The sequence below is a fragment of the Athene noctua genome, chromosome 1, assembly GCF_965140245.1.
Source record: "Athene noctua chromosome 1, bAthNoc1.hap1.1, whole genome shotgun sequence".
Taxonomy (NCBI): domain Eukaryota; kingdom Metazoa; phylum Chordata; class Aves; order Strigiformes; family Strigidae; genus Athene; species Athene noctua.
Window position 1 is genome coordinate 132,233,976 of NC_134037.1, and position 13,275 is coordinate 132,247,250.

General features: G+C 47.6%; 2 protein-coding genes across 3 annotated transcripts in view; both read right to left on the reverse strand.

The window, feature by feature from the left end:
- Window positions 1-534: 534 nt before the first annotated feature.
- LOC141956311 (cystatin-B-like) lies at window positions 535-7,498 on the reverse strand. Of its 2 annotated transcripts, XM_074896748.1 has the most exons (4): window positions 5,344-6,163; window positions 3,317-3,419; window positions 2,061-2,162; window positions 535-1,345 (listed from the first exon to the last, which is right to left on the reverse strand). In XM_074896748.1, exons 1-4 carry the CDS (start codon window positions 5,403-5,405, stop codon window positions 1,217-1,219), a joined length of 396 nt encoding a protein of 131 aa, XP_074752849.1. In that variant the 5' UTR covers window positions 5,406-6,163; the 3' UTR covers window positions 535-1,216. The 2 variants fall into 2 exon arrangements, with proteins under 2 accessions (XP_074752849.1, XP_074752857.1); XM_074896756.1 differs by lacking the exons at window positions 3,317-3,419; window positions 5,344-6,163 and adding an exon at window positions 7,356-7,498.
- A 2,078-nt stretch (window positions 7,499-9,576) lies between these two features.
- The window catches only part of CASR (calcium sensing receptor), an 80,971-nt gene continuing 77,272 nt past the window's right edge, over window positions 9,577-13,275 (reverse strand). Inside the window, exon 7 of the mRNA XM_074896770.1 lies at window positions 9,577-12,944. Coding sequence (XP_074752871.1) covers window positions 11,494-12,944 — 1,451 coding nt within the window. The 3' untranslated portion in view covers window positions 9,577-11,493. The remainder of the gene's footprint in view (window positions 12,945-13,275) is intronic.

Sequence of the window (13,275 nt, forward strand, 5' to 3'; positions counted from 1 at the left end):
TCTTGAACATTTTTTTAATTCCAGTCCTCAGGAACCTGCCCTGATGCCCTTTCAAAGGGTGTGAAGTGTGGCCTTGCAGTGACACTGGCCAGCTCTCTAAGCACCTGTGGGTGTAGCCCCTCAAGTCCATGGCACTGTCTATGTCCAGTTTGTTTGTTTCCCTAACCTGATCCAGCTCTGCTGAGGGAAGTCTTCCTTTCTCCAGACTTGCCTACTCACCTTAGGGACCTCAAATTCCTGAAGGCAAGTCCCGCCAGCAGCAATTGCCTCAGCCTTTTCTGTGTCCCTGGCTCCACTGAGCAGAGCCCACATTTTCCTCAGTGTCCGTTTTGCTGCTGCTATACCTGCAGAAACCTTTCTTGTTATCTTTCATGCCTCTTTCAGGATTAAAATGAAGTATTTCTAATTAAAACACAAAATAAACATAAGGTTATCTGGAATATGAAAAGCACTCATGGAAAAAAAAAACTCTTGAGCAAGGTAATAACCAACACTGAAAATCAGTAAAGAAAACAGTGAAATGCCAGTCAAATATGCCATCTTAATTCAAGAGAAATATTTATTGTTAATAATGCAGAAAGGCTTGTCCAGCTTAAGTTCCTTTCCAGGACTTTTCCATAGGACTGAGAAAGTACAGAAGCTGTTTTGTTTTTTTTTTTTTTTTAAAACCTGTACACCCTCTACTGGACATTATTTCCTACTACTGCAAGAGAAAAAACATGATTTCCAAGGGAATGAATGCTTGTTTCAAAAGACCATAACCCTCATTCTCTTCCTTTAAAATCGCTTCAGCTCAAGTCTCTCTTCAGGTCTTTGCCTATAAAGTACATAGCACAATTTACATTTACAGATATATTCACAGCTGCAAAACAGCACAGAAAGGATTCAGGTTTTCCTCTTGCTCCCTGCTGCAAATATCTGAGTGCTACTGTCACTCCGCTTTCAATTCCCAGACCAAGGAAGTCCACGAACAGGACTCAGCCACGGTATTCCAGTTAAGTTGCACTGAAGTTAGCGGAGGTGAAAGGAGAGCTGCGTGACTCTAGAATTTAGATATTGCACAGTAAGTGAATGACATAAAAGGAAATTACTTTTTCCAACATTAAGTTTTTTTTAAAAAAGACACTTTCTTTTCTCCTTTGTTGGCACCGGAATCAACATTTTGCCATTTTGCAGCCTATAAGGAACCATTACGAAAACACACAAGATAAGCTTGCTAGAAAAAAGCCAGTTCATCACGCTTAGTCTTGCTGCTCTGGTAACTGTGGAGGCTCAGTGGCTTGTTCTCATGAGGAAGGCTTCTGAACACCCGCAGGTGCATGAACTCATCATTGCCAACATGGACCTGCAAAGCACAAAAACTGGTGAGGTTCCACAGAGTAATGCAGTAGGAGGGATGGAGCAAACTGGGGTGTTTTCAGGCTGGGGAAGTAGAGAAGTGGTAAGAAAAACTGCCACCTTGGAAGGCATGGTCTTGTTTTAAACCAGTCTGGGAGTTGTGACTTGGTGGAAATATCACCTACGCTTGTTAATCCTCCCCGTGCCCAAGACAAAGCATGTACAGGTAGGGAAATGGAGTTGCATAGAAGTGATTAATATATTAAATAAATGCAAACCGCTCTAATCTCATCTGGGACAAGAAGCACTTCAAAGCTTTGATTACAGTTGCTTGTTTTTCATGTGTGGCATCACTACAGGCGGAGTCAGAGCAGGTTTGATACTTCACTGTATCTTTACACATCCAGACTTCACTTAATCTAGCATTAGTGCTCAACAGCACAGATGTGTAATCATCCCCAAAACCAAGTTTCACAAAATAACTGAAAAGTAAAAATCATTACAAAAATAGAGGAGTACTCTTCTCTCCATTTAGTACAGGCAGGGAGACAGGCCGAGAGGTGGGGGGATGGATATATTTTTTTAATGTACAGGTTTTTTTCTTATTAAGGCCAAATTGTAAACATCCCTCTGTAGGTAAGTAAAGAAAAAAACTCCACTAATCCAAATATTATACATGTTATTTTAAAAAAATAGTAATTCCATTGCCCGGTGTCCTCTACCTTGATGAAGTAGTTTGTTCCAGCAACCACTTGAGTTTTAAATTCCACTGCAGTGAAAACATCAAACTTTTTTCCTTCTTTTGCTTCTAAATGAGGTTTCACCTTAAGGAAACAACAGGTTATTTAAGACTGATGCAAAATTCAAGTATTTAAGACTTAAGGCCCACACTATCAGTGTACCTCAGTACCCCCCAGGTCACTACTACTGACTTCCCAGAGTGTTCCTGCTTTTCCAAGTTATTAAAAGATTAAAATGACTAACATTAAGTTTTGTGTTAAAGCAAGACCCGAATCTAGACAGGCGGCAAAGCCAAGACAGCTGTGTGATTCAGTCACCACAGACTGACACCAAGTCTGGAGCCTCCAAAAAGAGAACTGCGTGGGTATGCTGAAAGATTTATTCTGAAAAATTATTTCCTCTATCAATGTCTCAGCTTCCCTTTCTGTCCTGTATATCTAACAACAAATGTAAAGTGGTTCAGTATCTACATGCACAAGACTACAGGTCTTTTTAAGGAGAAGTTATACATCATTCTAACAACAGGAAAAAGGGCCATCTTCAGCATTAGCTCCCTCTTCAAATTCAGAACAAGTCACCCAGCATCACAGAACAGACAGATATCCAAAAATCAAGCTCTGAAAGCAAACTACCCAAGCCTAAGGTTTCACAATGCTTATCTAACAGTTATTTCAGCATGTCTGCTGGAATCTATGTTTTCAAACTGCAAACATTTTCCAAAAAAATAACCAAAATATCACCCCAGTTTCCAGAGCGTAAAACCAGTGCTCAAGAAGTCAGAGTAACTTGCCCAATACCCTGGAGGGAGGCATGAGCTCAGAATCACAGAATCATCTTGGCTGGAAAAGACCTTGAAGATCATCCAGTCCAACCATTAACCTCACACTGACCGTTCTCAACTCCACCAGATCCCTCAGCACTGGGTCAACCCGACTCTTCAACCCCTCCAGGGATGGGGACTCCCCCCCTGCCCTGGGCAGCCCATTCCAACGCCCAACAACCCCTTCTGCAAAGAAATACTTCCTCAGAGCCAGTCTGACCCTGCCCTGGCACAGCTTGAGGCCATTCCCCCTTGTCCTATAGCTTGTTCCTTGGTTCAAGAGACTCACCCCCATCTCTGTGCACCCTCCTTTCAGGGAGCTGTAGAGGGCCGTGAGGTCTCCCCTCAGCCTCCTCTTCTCCAGACTAAACCCCCCCAGTTCCCTCAGCCATTCCCCATCAGACCTGTGCTCCAGACCTTGCACCAGCTCCGTTGCCCTTCTCTGGACACGCTCAAGTTATTAAAGCTCATCAGAGGTGCAGCTCTTCTTTCCCACACTTGGTTCTCTAGAACATCACACCTATACAGTAAAATTCTTGGTCAGGAATGCAGAATATTTTAGGCTTTGTTTACTAGGGCAAGAATTAGTCTCGGAGTCCTTGCTGCAAGCGCACTTCTACCCAGGCCTTAACTCCTGCATTAAATCATTATGTAGCCCTCTCTCCAGTCCCAATGTAACAGTACCAGCAGTGAGTTGATTTTCTCTTTCCAGCTATATGGTGACTTCCCCTTCTTCCTAAATTCAAGGGGAATCAACATATTTGCTCTCCTGCCTGAATCCCACCTGCTTCCTTGGGGGAAAACAAGTGCCAGTTTGCCACTGCTCGGGCACTCTAGGTACTGTAGGAACAGAAACAATCCCTGCAACAGTTCTCCAGCACTGAGAGGGCACAGGATGGAATGCCAGTGCCTTTCCAAGACAGCTCACGAGTGACTATCCTGGGGGCTGTGACCATACTGTACATCTTCTCTCAGAGGCCACACTTCTATGTTTCTTCCAGGCTGTGAAATATACATCAAAAGTAAGGTAAGTGATGTTTGGATGCTTTTGTTTTTTTGCCATATGGAAATCAAACTGCACCCACCAACTCTGCATTCTAAGGATGCAAGGAAGGGCACAGCCCCAGAAAGTACAGACATTCAGTGCTCCCTCCTCCCCTTCTCCTGAGTCAGAAGATGGAGGAAGTGGTTTTTTTCCATCACTAGAGCTGCTAGTACAAATTTTAAGAAGCAGAGGAGAGGGCGAACATAAGTATCCCCTGACCCCATCCTGTCCCATGCTCCCCCAGCAATCTTAGGCGCTGCACATGGTTGGTCTCCTAGGTCTCAAAATCGTCGTGGCTCAGCACTTTTATATTTCCGCCAGAAAGCGAACTCTGGGCTCCAGGACTGCAGACAGCTCAGCTAGAGGCAGCTGCAAGCTTGTCAGGGTGTTCCCAAGGCCATGACTCACCCCAGCCAGTGACAAATGGGCATCCTGAGTCAGTATGGGGAGGGAGGGCCCAGAGAGAAATACTCTCCGAAAGGCCTGGTATCCGTCCACCCTACTAGATCATGATCTCACAATTACCACCCTTTACTTGGCACTTGTTAGAGAACATTTGGAATACTGTGTCCAGTTTTGAGCCCCCAATACAAGAAAGATGTCAATAAACTCCAGCGAGCTCAGCAGAGGGGCACCATGAGGGCAGACGGCTGGAGCATTCATGCTGCGATAAGGGGAAGAAAATGAGCTTGCTCAGCCCGGAGAAGGCTTTGCGGAAAGCTTTCCAGTAACTAAAAAAAGCCAGGCTCTTTACTGAGGGGTGATGGCAGAAGAATGAGACACAATGGTCATAAACTGAAATTGAAGGTTCAAACTGGATATAAGGAAAAAAATTTCCCCCGAAGACACTCCTGCAGTACAGCAGGTTGCCCAGAGAAGCTGTGCAGCTCCAACCCTCAAAGGTTTTCAAGACCTGACTAGACAAAGCCCCGAGGTTGACTGGGGCTCTTGACCTGTGCTGGGGCAGGAGGTGCAGTCCCTTTCCACCCAAACAAGCTGTGATTCAATCACAGGGCTGAAAATTATCAGCCTCTGAAGGCTCTCTGCTGTTCTGTGGGGCCTGTTTGCTTACTCCCAGAGCAGTCAGTAAAAAGCAGATGGTTCAAAATCACCCTGACTAACCTCTGCCACAGCTGCCAGTAAGAAGCCAAAGGCTGAACAGGCCTGGGTAGAAATCCTTGCCATGGAGAGGCAGGGCCTATGGGCAAGCAGCAGCACTTGTCAGGGTCATGAATCTGAACGTTTGGCCAGTGCCACAACTCTTACGAAACAATACAGTGGAGGCAAGAACTGGAAAAGCAAGAACAGTAACTGTATTTATGGCAAGCAAACTGGCAAGCTATAACAAATCTGCACAAAGATTTGATTTTAAGCAAGCAGAACAACTTGAGAAGTCTACCTTGATTTAACAAAACTGAAGTTTCCTTCACAGTCTGTATCCAGATGAGGCGATGACTGCATGGGCAAATTTCAGCTTTGGGTTCTCCCACTTGTATGTCATTAAATAAACTGGCAGTCAAAACAAGCTGGAAAAACTTTGAAATATTTACATGATTTAAATGAAAATGCCAGAGTTTTGGTTAATTCTGTTCACTTCTGAATCCAACTGGGTTCTACTCTTCATCTTATTTTTCGATTACCAAACCACTGCAGTCTGCCACAGAACAGAAACTCAGGATTTCGAACCTAGTTTTCAGTCCGTGTGCAACATTAATTGCATATCTGCATTATCTTTTAACATGACAAGTAGGCCTTTTCAGGTCAAAACAATAACTGTGACTGACTCAGCAATTCTCAATAATGTACTCATTACTGCAAACTCAGGTTGGCTCTTAGGAGATGCACACCTCTCTTTGTTAAATGCAGAATCATCAGATTCTACAAGCTAAATGTTAATTTCAATCAGTTGATCCCCAAATCCTGGGGAACAAAAAGCATAAGAAACTGGAGCTTGTCCTTCATCTTTCTTCACTGTCATAACATACCCTAGCTGATAAAACCAATAAGCAGGAGGAACTTGAGTTCATTCCCATGACTGAAGCAAGACTCTGTGTTTTGAAAGAACTTAGCTGTACATAAAAGCAAAAGCATTTCACTAACATGGGCGGTAATTTAAGTTACTGTAAGTAGTACCAGGATTTGGAGCTGGCAGTGGTTAAAGCTGAATTCTGTGTAGGGGAAGAGCAGAAGCAGCAGTTTTCTTGCTTATCTCCAACACCCACCCCAACCCCCCACAAGAAAAAAAAAACCTCCAAGCAACCCACCCAGTGGCTACAAGGTTTAGACGTTTTAAGAACCATCTGAGGTCCTTCCTCAAGCTCAAGGGATCTTCTAGGGCTGGGACATACACAGGTTGCCAGGTGGCTCTCAGGCTGGCAGGCAGCACATCACCTGCACTGCCAGGGTTGGAGCTGGCAACACCCAGCACTCAATGCCACCTATGGTTCCTCTCTAAATCCCTTGAAAATGCCCTCTTAAAATGTTGAATCCACTCTGCCTGGAGTCAATAAAACTACACAAGGCCAAGCAGGCACAGGGAGGACTCCCGAGAGCCTGTGACCACTCACTGTATTTCTGATAGAGTATACTTCACATGTGCTAGTAGCCATGGTTAATGATTATGCAAGCAGCTACAGTTACCACACATATGGGGACAATTTCAAGCTCTTGAAGCTTGGTCAAGTGAGATGTTGAAATGTGGTCAAGAGTGATAAAAAATTCATAAAGAATAGGCTTTAATCTCCAGACCCTAGAAAACAAGCGGAACATCCTGGACCATAAAGAGAATGTCTGGGACTGTGTTGAGGATGAGTTATTTGATGACTGTCAGAGTGACTCTTCAATTAACTTGGCAATGAAACCAACTTCTGAGCATGTGTAGTAGTAGAAGCATTATGTGAGCTGTATTATAATTGTATGTTAATCACTAACCAACCAGTATCTCATAGGTGTGTTTGGAAAAGCACTAACCCCTGATTTTTGTGTATAAAAGGAACATGAAAACCTGCTGTTGGGGTGCTTGATTTGTGGAAGAGTCCACCGAGCGCCCAGGCCTGAATAAATACAGCATCCCTCCCGAGCATGTTAAGACTGGCAGATTGCACGCCGGGCACGGACCCGCTTTTCGGGTAACACCACCACCCCCCCCCAATTTGTCAGCCTTCCTGCTTTACACCGAGGGGGAAGGAAAGGCGTCCCCTCATTCTGCGCACCTGGGCCGCCAGCCACCCCCCGCCCCGCCCGGGGGACGGGGCCCTAGCGCTGCATCCAAACTGGAGCGGCGGCCCCCCGGCGCACGGAGCTCGGACCGCCCACGGGCCCAGCAGGGGAAGCCCCCGGGAGACCTGCCGCCAGGCCCTTCCCAGGCCCGGGGGCCCCTCCCGGGGCTCAGCCGCGGCGCGGCCCCCTCACCTCGTCCGCGATCCGCTGCGTCTCTTCGGTGGCGGGCCGGGCCGCGGAGGGGCCCCCGCACAACATGGCGGCAGCCGCTGCCTGCCGCGCCACTCCCGTCCGTCCCGCTCAGGCGGGGCCGGGCCTACCGGCGGGGCGGACCCGAGGGCGGGGGCTTAAACGTGCGTGTGGGCCTTCCGAGCTGTGGGGTGGCGGGCGGGGGCGCCCGGCGAGGTGCAACGATTGCCCTTAACCCGGGGAGGTTCTAGTGCAGCGCGGTGGGACCGGCTGCCCTCGGGCTCGGCAGAAAGTGCCTCATCCCGCAATCCGTTAGCGGGTTAAAAAGTAAAAAAGCCAAAAGCAAGAGTTACAATAAAAGCTGCCTGCAGAATGATCCACAGAAGGCCTGCGGCCTGGCCTCGGCGGGTGACACGTCTGTGACAGTCCAGCGTGATGACAGGGCTGTCCTGAACTGCAGCTTTTTTATTTTCCAGTGTGTCACATTTTCCAGCAGCCATCACCTACGTGACATTTTTGCTCTAGCAGCATGGAAAGCGCCATCTCCGGGACTCTCTCGTTCACCATGTTCATCATTCCCTCTCCCAGGCTGATTTTGTTGCTCCTCAGCTGGCAAATTGAAGGCTGTGGTGAATTACCCAGCCTTCAAGAAACCCCATGGTGAGACTTCAGTTTGAATGGTCTTTAGCCAAATTTACCCCCAGTTTAAACATTCAGATTCCTTGTAAAAACAACAACCACGTGAAACCCCCCCGCACACACACACCACCACCCCCCGCCCTGTTTCCCTTGGTAAATTCGGTAAATATAGCCCTAAATTTAACAGCAGCAGGTATTATGCACTGAATGGACCCCCTGCACTGGTGGGGAGGACATGGTGAGAAGCATGAAACAGGATGGGGACAAAGGGTTTCTTTCCCATGGTATCTTCTTTCTCTGCTGAGAGGAAATAAATGCTCCGCTGGGGCTTTGGGCAGGCAGAGCTCTGTTGGGTTTGTGAGCAGGGTGGGGATGAAAGGATCAGGCTCTTTGCTGGGACGGTTCTTTGCCCCTCAGCCAAGTTTGCCGATGGAAATTCCACCACAGAGCTGACATACTCTGTTGCTGCTTCACTACCGGATGGTTCAGGAAAGACCACATTGGCACATTCTTTCCAGCAGGTTTTTGAGCCATGGGGCATGGGATCGGGCAGCCATTCACCTGGGCAGCCTCTGGTAGGACATGCCGGTAGAGGTTCTCAGGATTGAGCTTTCAAGAGAAGGATATTAGCCAACTTGTTTTCATCAGCGTTGTCTTGTTGACACACAGACAGGCTTTTGGACAGGAGTCTGAGCAAACCTCCTCTTCTCCTGCACTTGGCACAGGAAAAAGGGTTTGGCTGCAAATCACCTTAATGAAGGGGGTCCTTTTTTACTGAACTTCTCCTGCATCTAGCGTGTGCTTCACTACAATGAGCTGCAGCATGTGGAGCTTGAGGCTTAGAGGTCCCAGTGTGCCTGCAGTGAGGGTGGATGGGGGTTCCCCAGCAAACTGAGCATGTCTGTTGGTATAAAATTACGGCAGCTGTTGGAGCCTCATTGTGTGCCAGGGTACAAATTCCTTTTAAGTAGATGTAAAGAACGAAAACCACCTAAAGAATGAAAACCACCCAAATGTGAACATTACCTACTGTGTGCATAGCCAATGAATATTGTTCTGCAAACAAGGCAGCCAATGTGACTTTCTATTCCTCATGTTGCGTGTGTTTGCGCACAGTCTTCCGTTTGTATCTTGTGTCATTTTAATTTCATTCATTAAGCTCCACTATGCTTTCAGAGCTGTCAGCTTCACTTCAGGGACTACTGTACTGGGTTTGGCCCGTAGGAATGATTCACTAGCACTATTTGGCTACTGGAATCTTTGGAAGTGTGGGTCATAACCAAAGTGCTTTTTTTAGCTCTTTCTGCCATCTAGTGCCCATCTCCGTAAGTGCGTTTAAACTCAGCAGACCACGGGTCTCCATTCTGTACCCTAAACTAAGCCTAGAGGCCACAGCCAACAGCCTGAGGAAGGGACCTGTTTGGGTGCGGGGGAAGAATGCGGTTTCCAAAACTGTGGCGACAAGGATTTATGGTTTTGAACTCTTTTTTTTTTTTTTTTTTTTTTCCCTTTTAACAAGCTGTGCCACAGCTTTAATCAAATATTGTAATTTGCAGGCCTTACAGTTAAAACTGGATTGGTTCTTACATGGTGTAATTAAAACTTGAGCCCACTCCAAGGGGAATGTAACATATCAACAAAAGGGTTAAAATAACTTGTCTGAATAGAGTCCTCCTGGGGGTTCTGGGCTTCCACGTTGCTCTCCTAAGCCAAAACTCCTCTTCCTTGTCGGCAACAAGTGGAGGTGGCAAAACAAAGTTTTTATGCAGTAATGTCACCTGTAAGTTTTATTTGCCTGCCCTGGCAAAAGAACAACCAAGCAATATGGTAACAAGAGAATTGTGGTATTTTCACCAACACATCCACACAGTCCTTTTGTCTCTGCTCACACTGAGGTGCAGGCCTGTCTACCTTTCCATAGTGGTCTAGACTGCCTTCATGTTTGATGAGGGAGGGTACTGACATCTTCACATTAGACACTTGTTCTTGCACCAGGGATCTGGGAAGAGGAAAATAAATTCTGCAACGTACCCTACCCCTTCCTGCTGGGCTGTCTAGGGGCACTTTTTCTCTCAACAAGCTGCAACAAATACCTTTTCTAATGACTTTCTTACTTCAACCTTTCCAGCATGGATGGAGAAGAATCAGGCATGCCTTGCAAAACCAGGAGCACTTATGTCTGCTTTTGGGGGAGTGGGACAAGTGTCTCTGCTGCAGTCCTTACGGGTTTTCTTTAGGTAGAGACCACCTGCACAGTGCTAGGTGCCCTCTCTTCAAGATGGGCCAGGAGGGAAATAACCTAGTAGGTGGCCTGTAGGAACCAAAACATACCCAATTTATCCATTTATCTTTGTGCGTGTCTCAGAGCTGAGGCCTGTACGTCTTCATCATCCAGTCACCTACCAGCACACACACTTAAAATACTCATCCACTCCTGCAATTGTATTACCACATCTGGGGGCTATTTCTCCATCCTTAACTCCTCCATGTCACCTTGTTTCATTTGCTTTGTATCAGGCCCACCAATATCGTCACAACTAGCGCAATGTTCTGTGTAGGTGTGCGGCAGATTAATATGGCAAAGCACAACACTGACTATGGTGTGAAAGGGTTAGCCATGTATGCCATGTGGAATAGTACAGCAGCAACACTTTGTTAAGCATGCAACTACTAGCGACATAATCAATCATGGATACATCTCATTGTGCTCTTGCAACGTTCTCCAGGGGGAATTTACAAGCTGTTCTCCCCCTCCACCAAAGCAGGCAGGCTGGAGGTAAAGCCACCTCAGCTGGAGGAAACCAGTAGGAACCTAGTAGCTTGGTCTAGTGCAATGGAGTCTATGAAGAGTATTGTCCAATATTTCCTGCTGGGCAGAAAGGAGAGATTGGGACATTACTAAATATAAATAGCAGGGCGCTCTGTCACATTAAATACTTTACATGTTCATACCCTTGGCTGTACACAGCATGCAGGATGTTGGGGGCTTTTTTATTTTCCCCGTGACCGTGCTTTCCCCAAGTGAAACCGTGTACCTTGCTTTTGTGGAGCTGAGAGTCCTCATGCACATGGTTACAGATCACATATACTGGATAATGAGGGAATATTATACATAGTGGGAAAGAGGAATATTATACATAAATGTAAAAGCAGAGTATAGTGGAATTGCCTAGTGCCTCCCATAGTCAGCTGAGTTGCAGTCTGGCAGGAAAACCTTACGGAGGCAAGGCAGCATGCAGACTTCTGCTTAAGCCCCACCAGTGGCGATCTTCACTTGCCCTTCTGAGATGTCCTGGTTTCAGCAAAACAAATGCAAATTCAGCCCAAGGCTCCCCAGACACAGTCCTTCCTCTGGAGGCACGTGTGTTACCCTGCAGGCGCTAACAGTAAGGTCTGGTGGGGCTGTGTCACAGGAGTGTGTCCTTGTTGTCTTTCCCATTCAGAAGCAAGAGGTGAGCACGTTCCTCTTGGGGACTGGTGTGCTTTTCACGATCTTCTTTTGTTAGGAATGTACTGTGTTCTCTGTGACAGAGCCACCTCCAGTGCCTATAAAATTTCGGGAGTTAGCCGATGGCAGGGAAGGCTCCGCCTCAGGGCTTGGTATATCTTCTTTGGTGTCTCCCACCACTGACTCCTGTGAGCTGGTCTCAAGGCTGGAAGCTGCCTGGAAGCTGGGCTCAGCGCTGAGGGGCTCGCTGTTCTGCAGGGGGAGCAGGGCCCGGTGCCGCATCAGGCTGTCGTCACTGTTCTGGGCCTCCAGGGAATTCCTGTGCTTGGCGTTCCTGTTGGCCATGGCATTCTTCTGTGGCTCCTCGAAGCTCAGTGACAGGGTGACCGTGCCGCTCCCGAAGCTGACTTTTTGCTTGCACCCGCGCTGCTGCTGGCGCTGCCGCTCAGCAGAGGCTGGTAGAGGAAAAGGATCCTCGTGGTTGCTCTTGCTGCTGATGGAAGAGGAAGGGGTGGAGCCGGTGGACCCCCCCAGGCTGTTGGAGCGCTTGCGGGACACGTTGCTCCGTCTCAGTGTGGCCCTGGCAGCCACCTTGAAAGCGTGGGCAGCTGTGCTGCAGCGCACCTCCTCGATCGTGTTGCGGGAGGGCTTGAAGAGGATGATGTAGACTTTGTTGAAGAAGATGCAGGCCAGAAGCCCAAAGCTGGCAGCCAGTATCGCAATCACCTCCACGGCAGAGACGAACTTGCCGTATGTGCTGGCATAAGCAGGGATGAAGGAGATCCACACAATGAAGAATATCAGCATGCTGAAGGTGATGAACTTGGCCTCATTAAAATTCTCAGGCAGCTTTCGAGACTTGAAGGCAAAGAAGAAGCAGATGGCTGCCAGAAGGCAGGTGTAGCCAATGAGGAAGCCGAGGGCCATCAGTGAGCCTTCATGACAGGTGATGAAGATAATCTCATCCTCCAGTTCATGATTTCGGTAACTGGATGGTGGGGCCGTGTAGAGCCAGATCACACAGATGACAATCTGCACAAATGTGCACAAGAAGACCAGAAGGAACTGGAGGTTGAGGCCCCACCACTTTCGGTGGAGGCTTGTGGGGATCTTTGCCTCAAAGACGAGCAGGACACGGTTGGTTTTCACCAGGATGCAGGAGATACAGAGGACAAAGCTGATGCCGAAAGCTGGCTGCCGCAAACGACAAGTCCAGTTCTGGGGCTCACCAATGAAGAACAATGAGCTGGAGAAGCAGCAGAGCAAGGAGAAGAGGAGGAGGTAGGACAGCTCCCGGTTTGTGGCCTTGACGATGGGTGTGTTGCGAAATTTGGTGAAGACTCCTAGGACAAAAGAAGTTAGGAAAATTCCCAACACAGCAAAGAGAGTCAGAGCAATCCCAAAGGGCTCGGTCCAGGACAGAAACTCTATCTGTTTGGGGATGCAGGATGTATGGTTCTCATTGGACCAGTAATCCTCAGGGCACTTGTCGCAGGCACTTGCATCTGAAAAAGAAGTGATAGGGAGAAGGAACATTTGTCAGAATGAGAGGCTGAAATGTGGGATGACATATGGCAGCTATGCACCGGCCTTCACCTTAAATACATGGGGTGTTCCCCTCAGGTGTCTGCTGGTTCCCGAAGTCATATGTGGGCGTCTCAGGGTGTTTTGCACTGGAACAACCAGTCTCCCATGGACTATATATAGCAAAACACAAAGCATGCTTAGTTCTGGCTTAAAAATGTCCTGCCCCTGCACTCAGGTTTTTGGAATCCATTTCCTGGCAAAACTTTGCAAACTTTGATTGCTATTGGCTGTTACACAGGCTTTGCACCT

Coding starts and splice junctions, on each gene's coding strand:
- LOC141956311 (XM_074896748.1), bottom strand. CDS start 5,405: ATGCAGTCATCGCCTCATCTGGATACAGACTGTGAAGGAAACTTCAGT. Junction 3,420..5,343: donor TTCAGTTTTGTTAAATCAAG/GTAGACTTCTCA, acceptor TTTACTGTATAG/GTGTGATGTTCTAGAGAACC. Junction 2,163..3,316: donor GGCAACGGAGCTGGTGCAAG/GTCTGGAGCACA, acceptor TGTTTCCTTAAG/GTGAAACCTCATTTAGAAGC.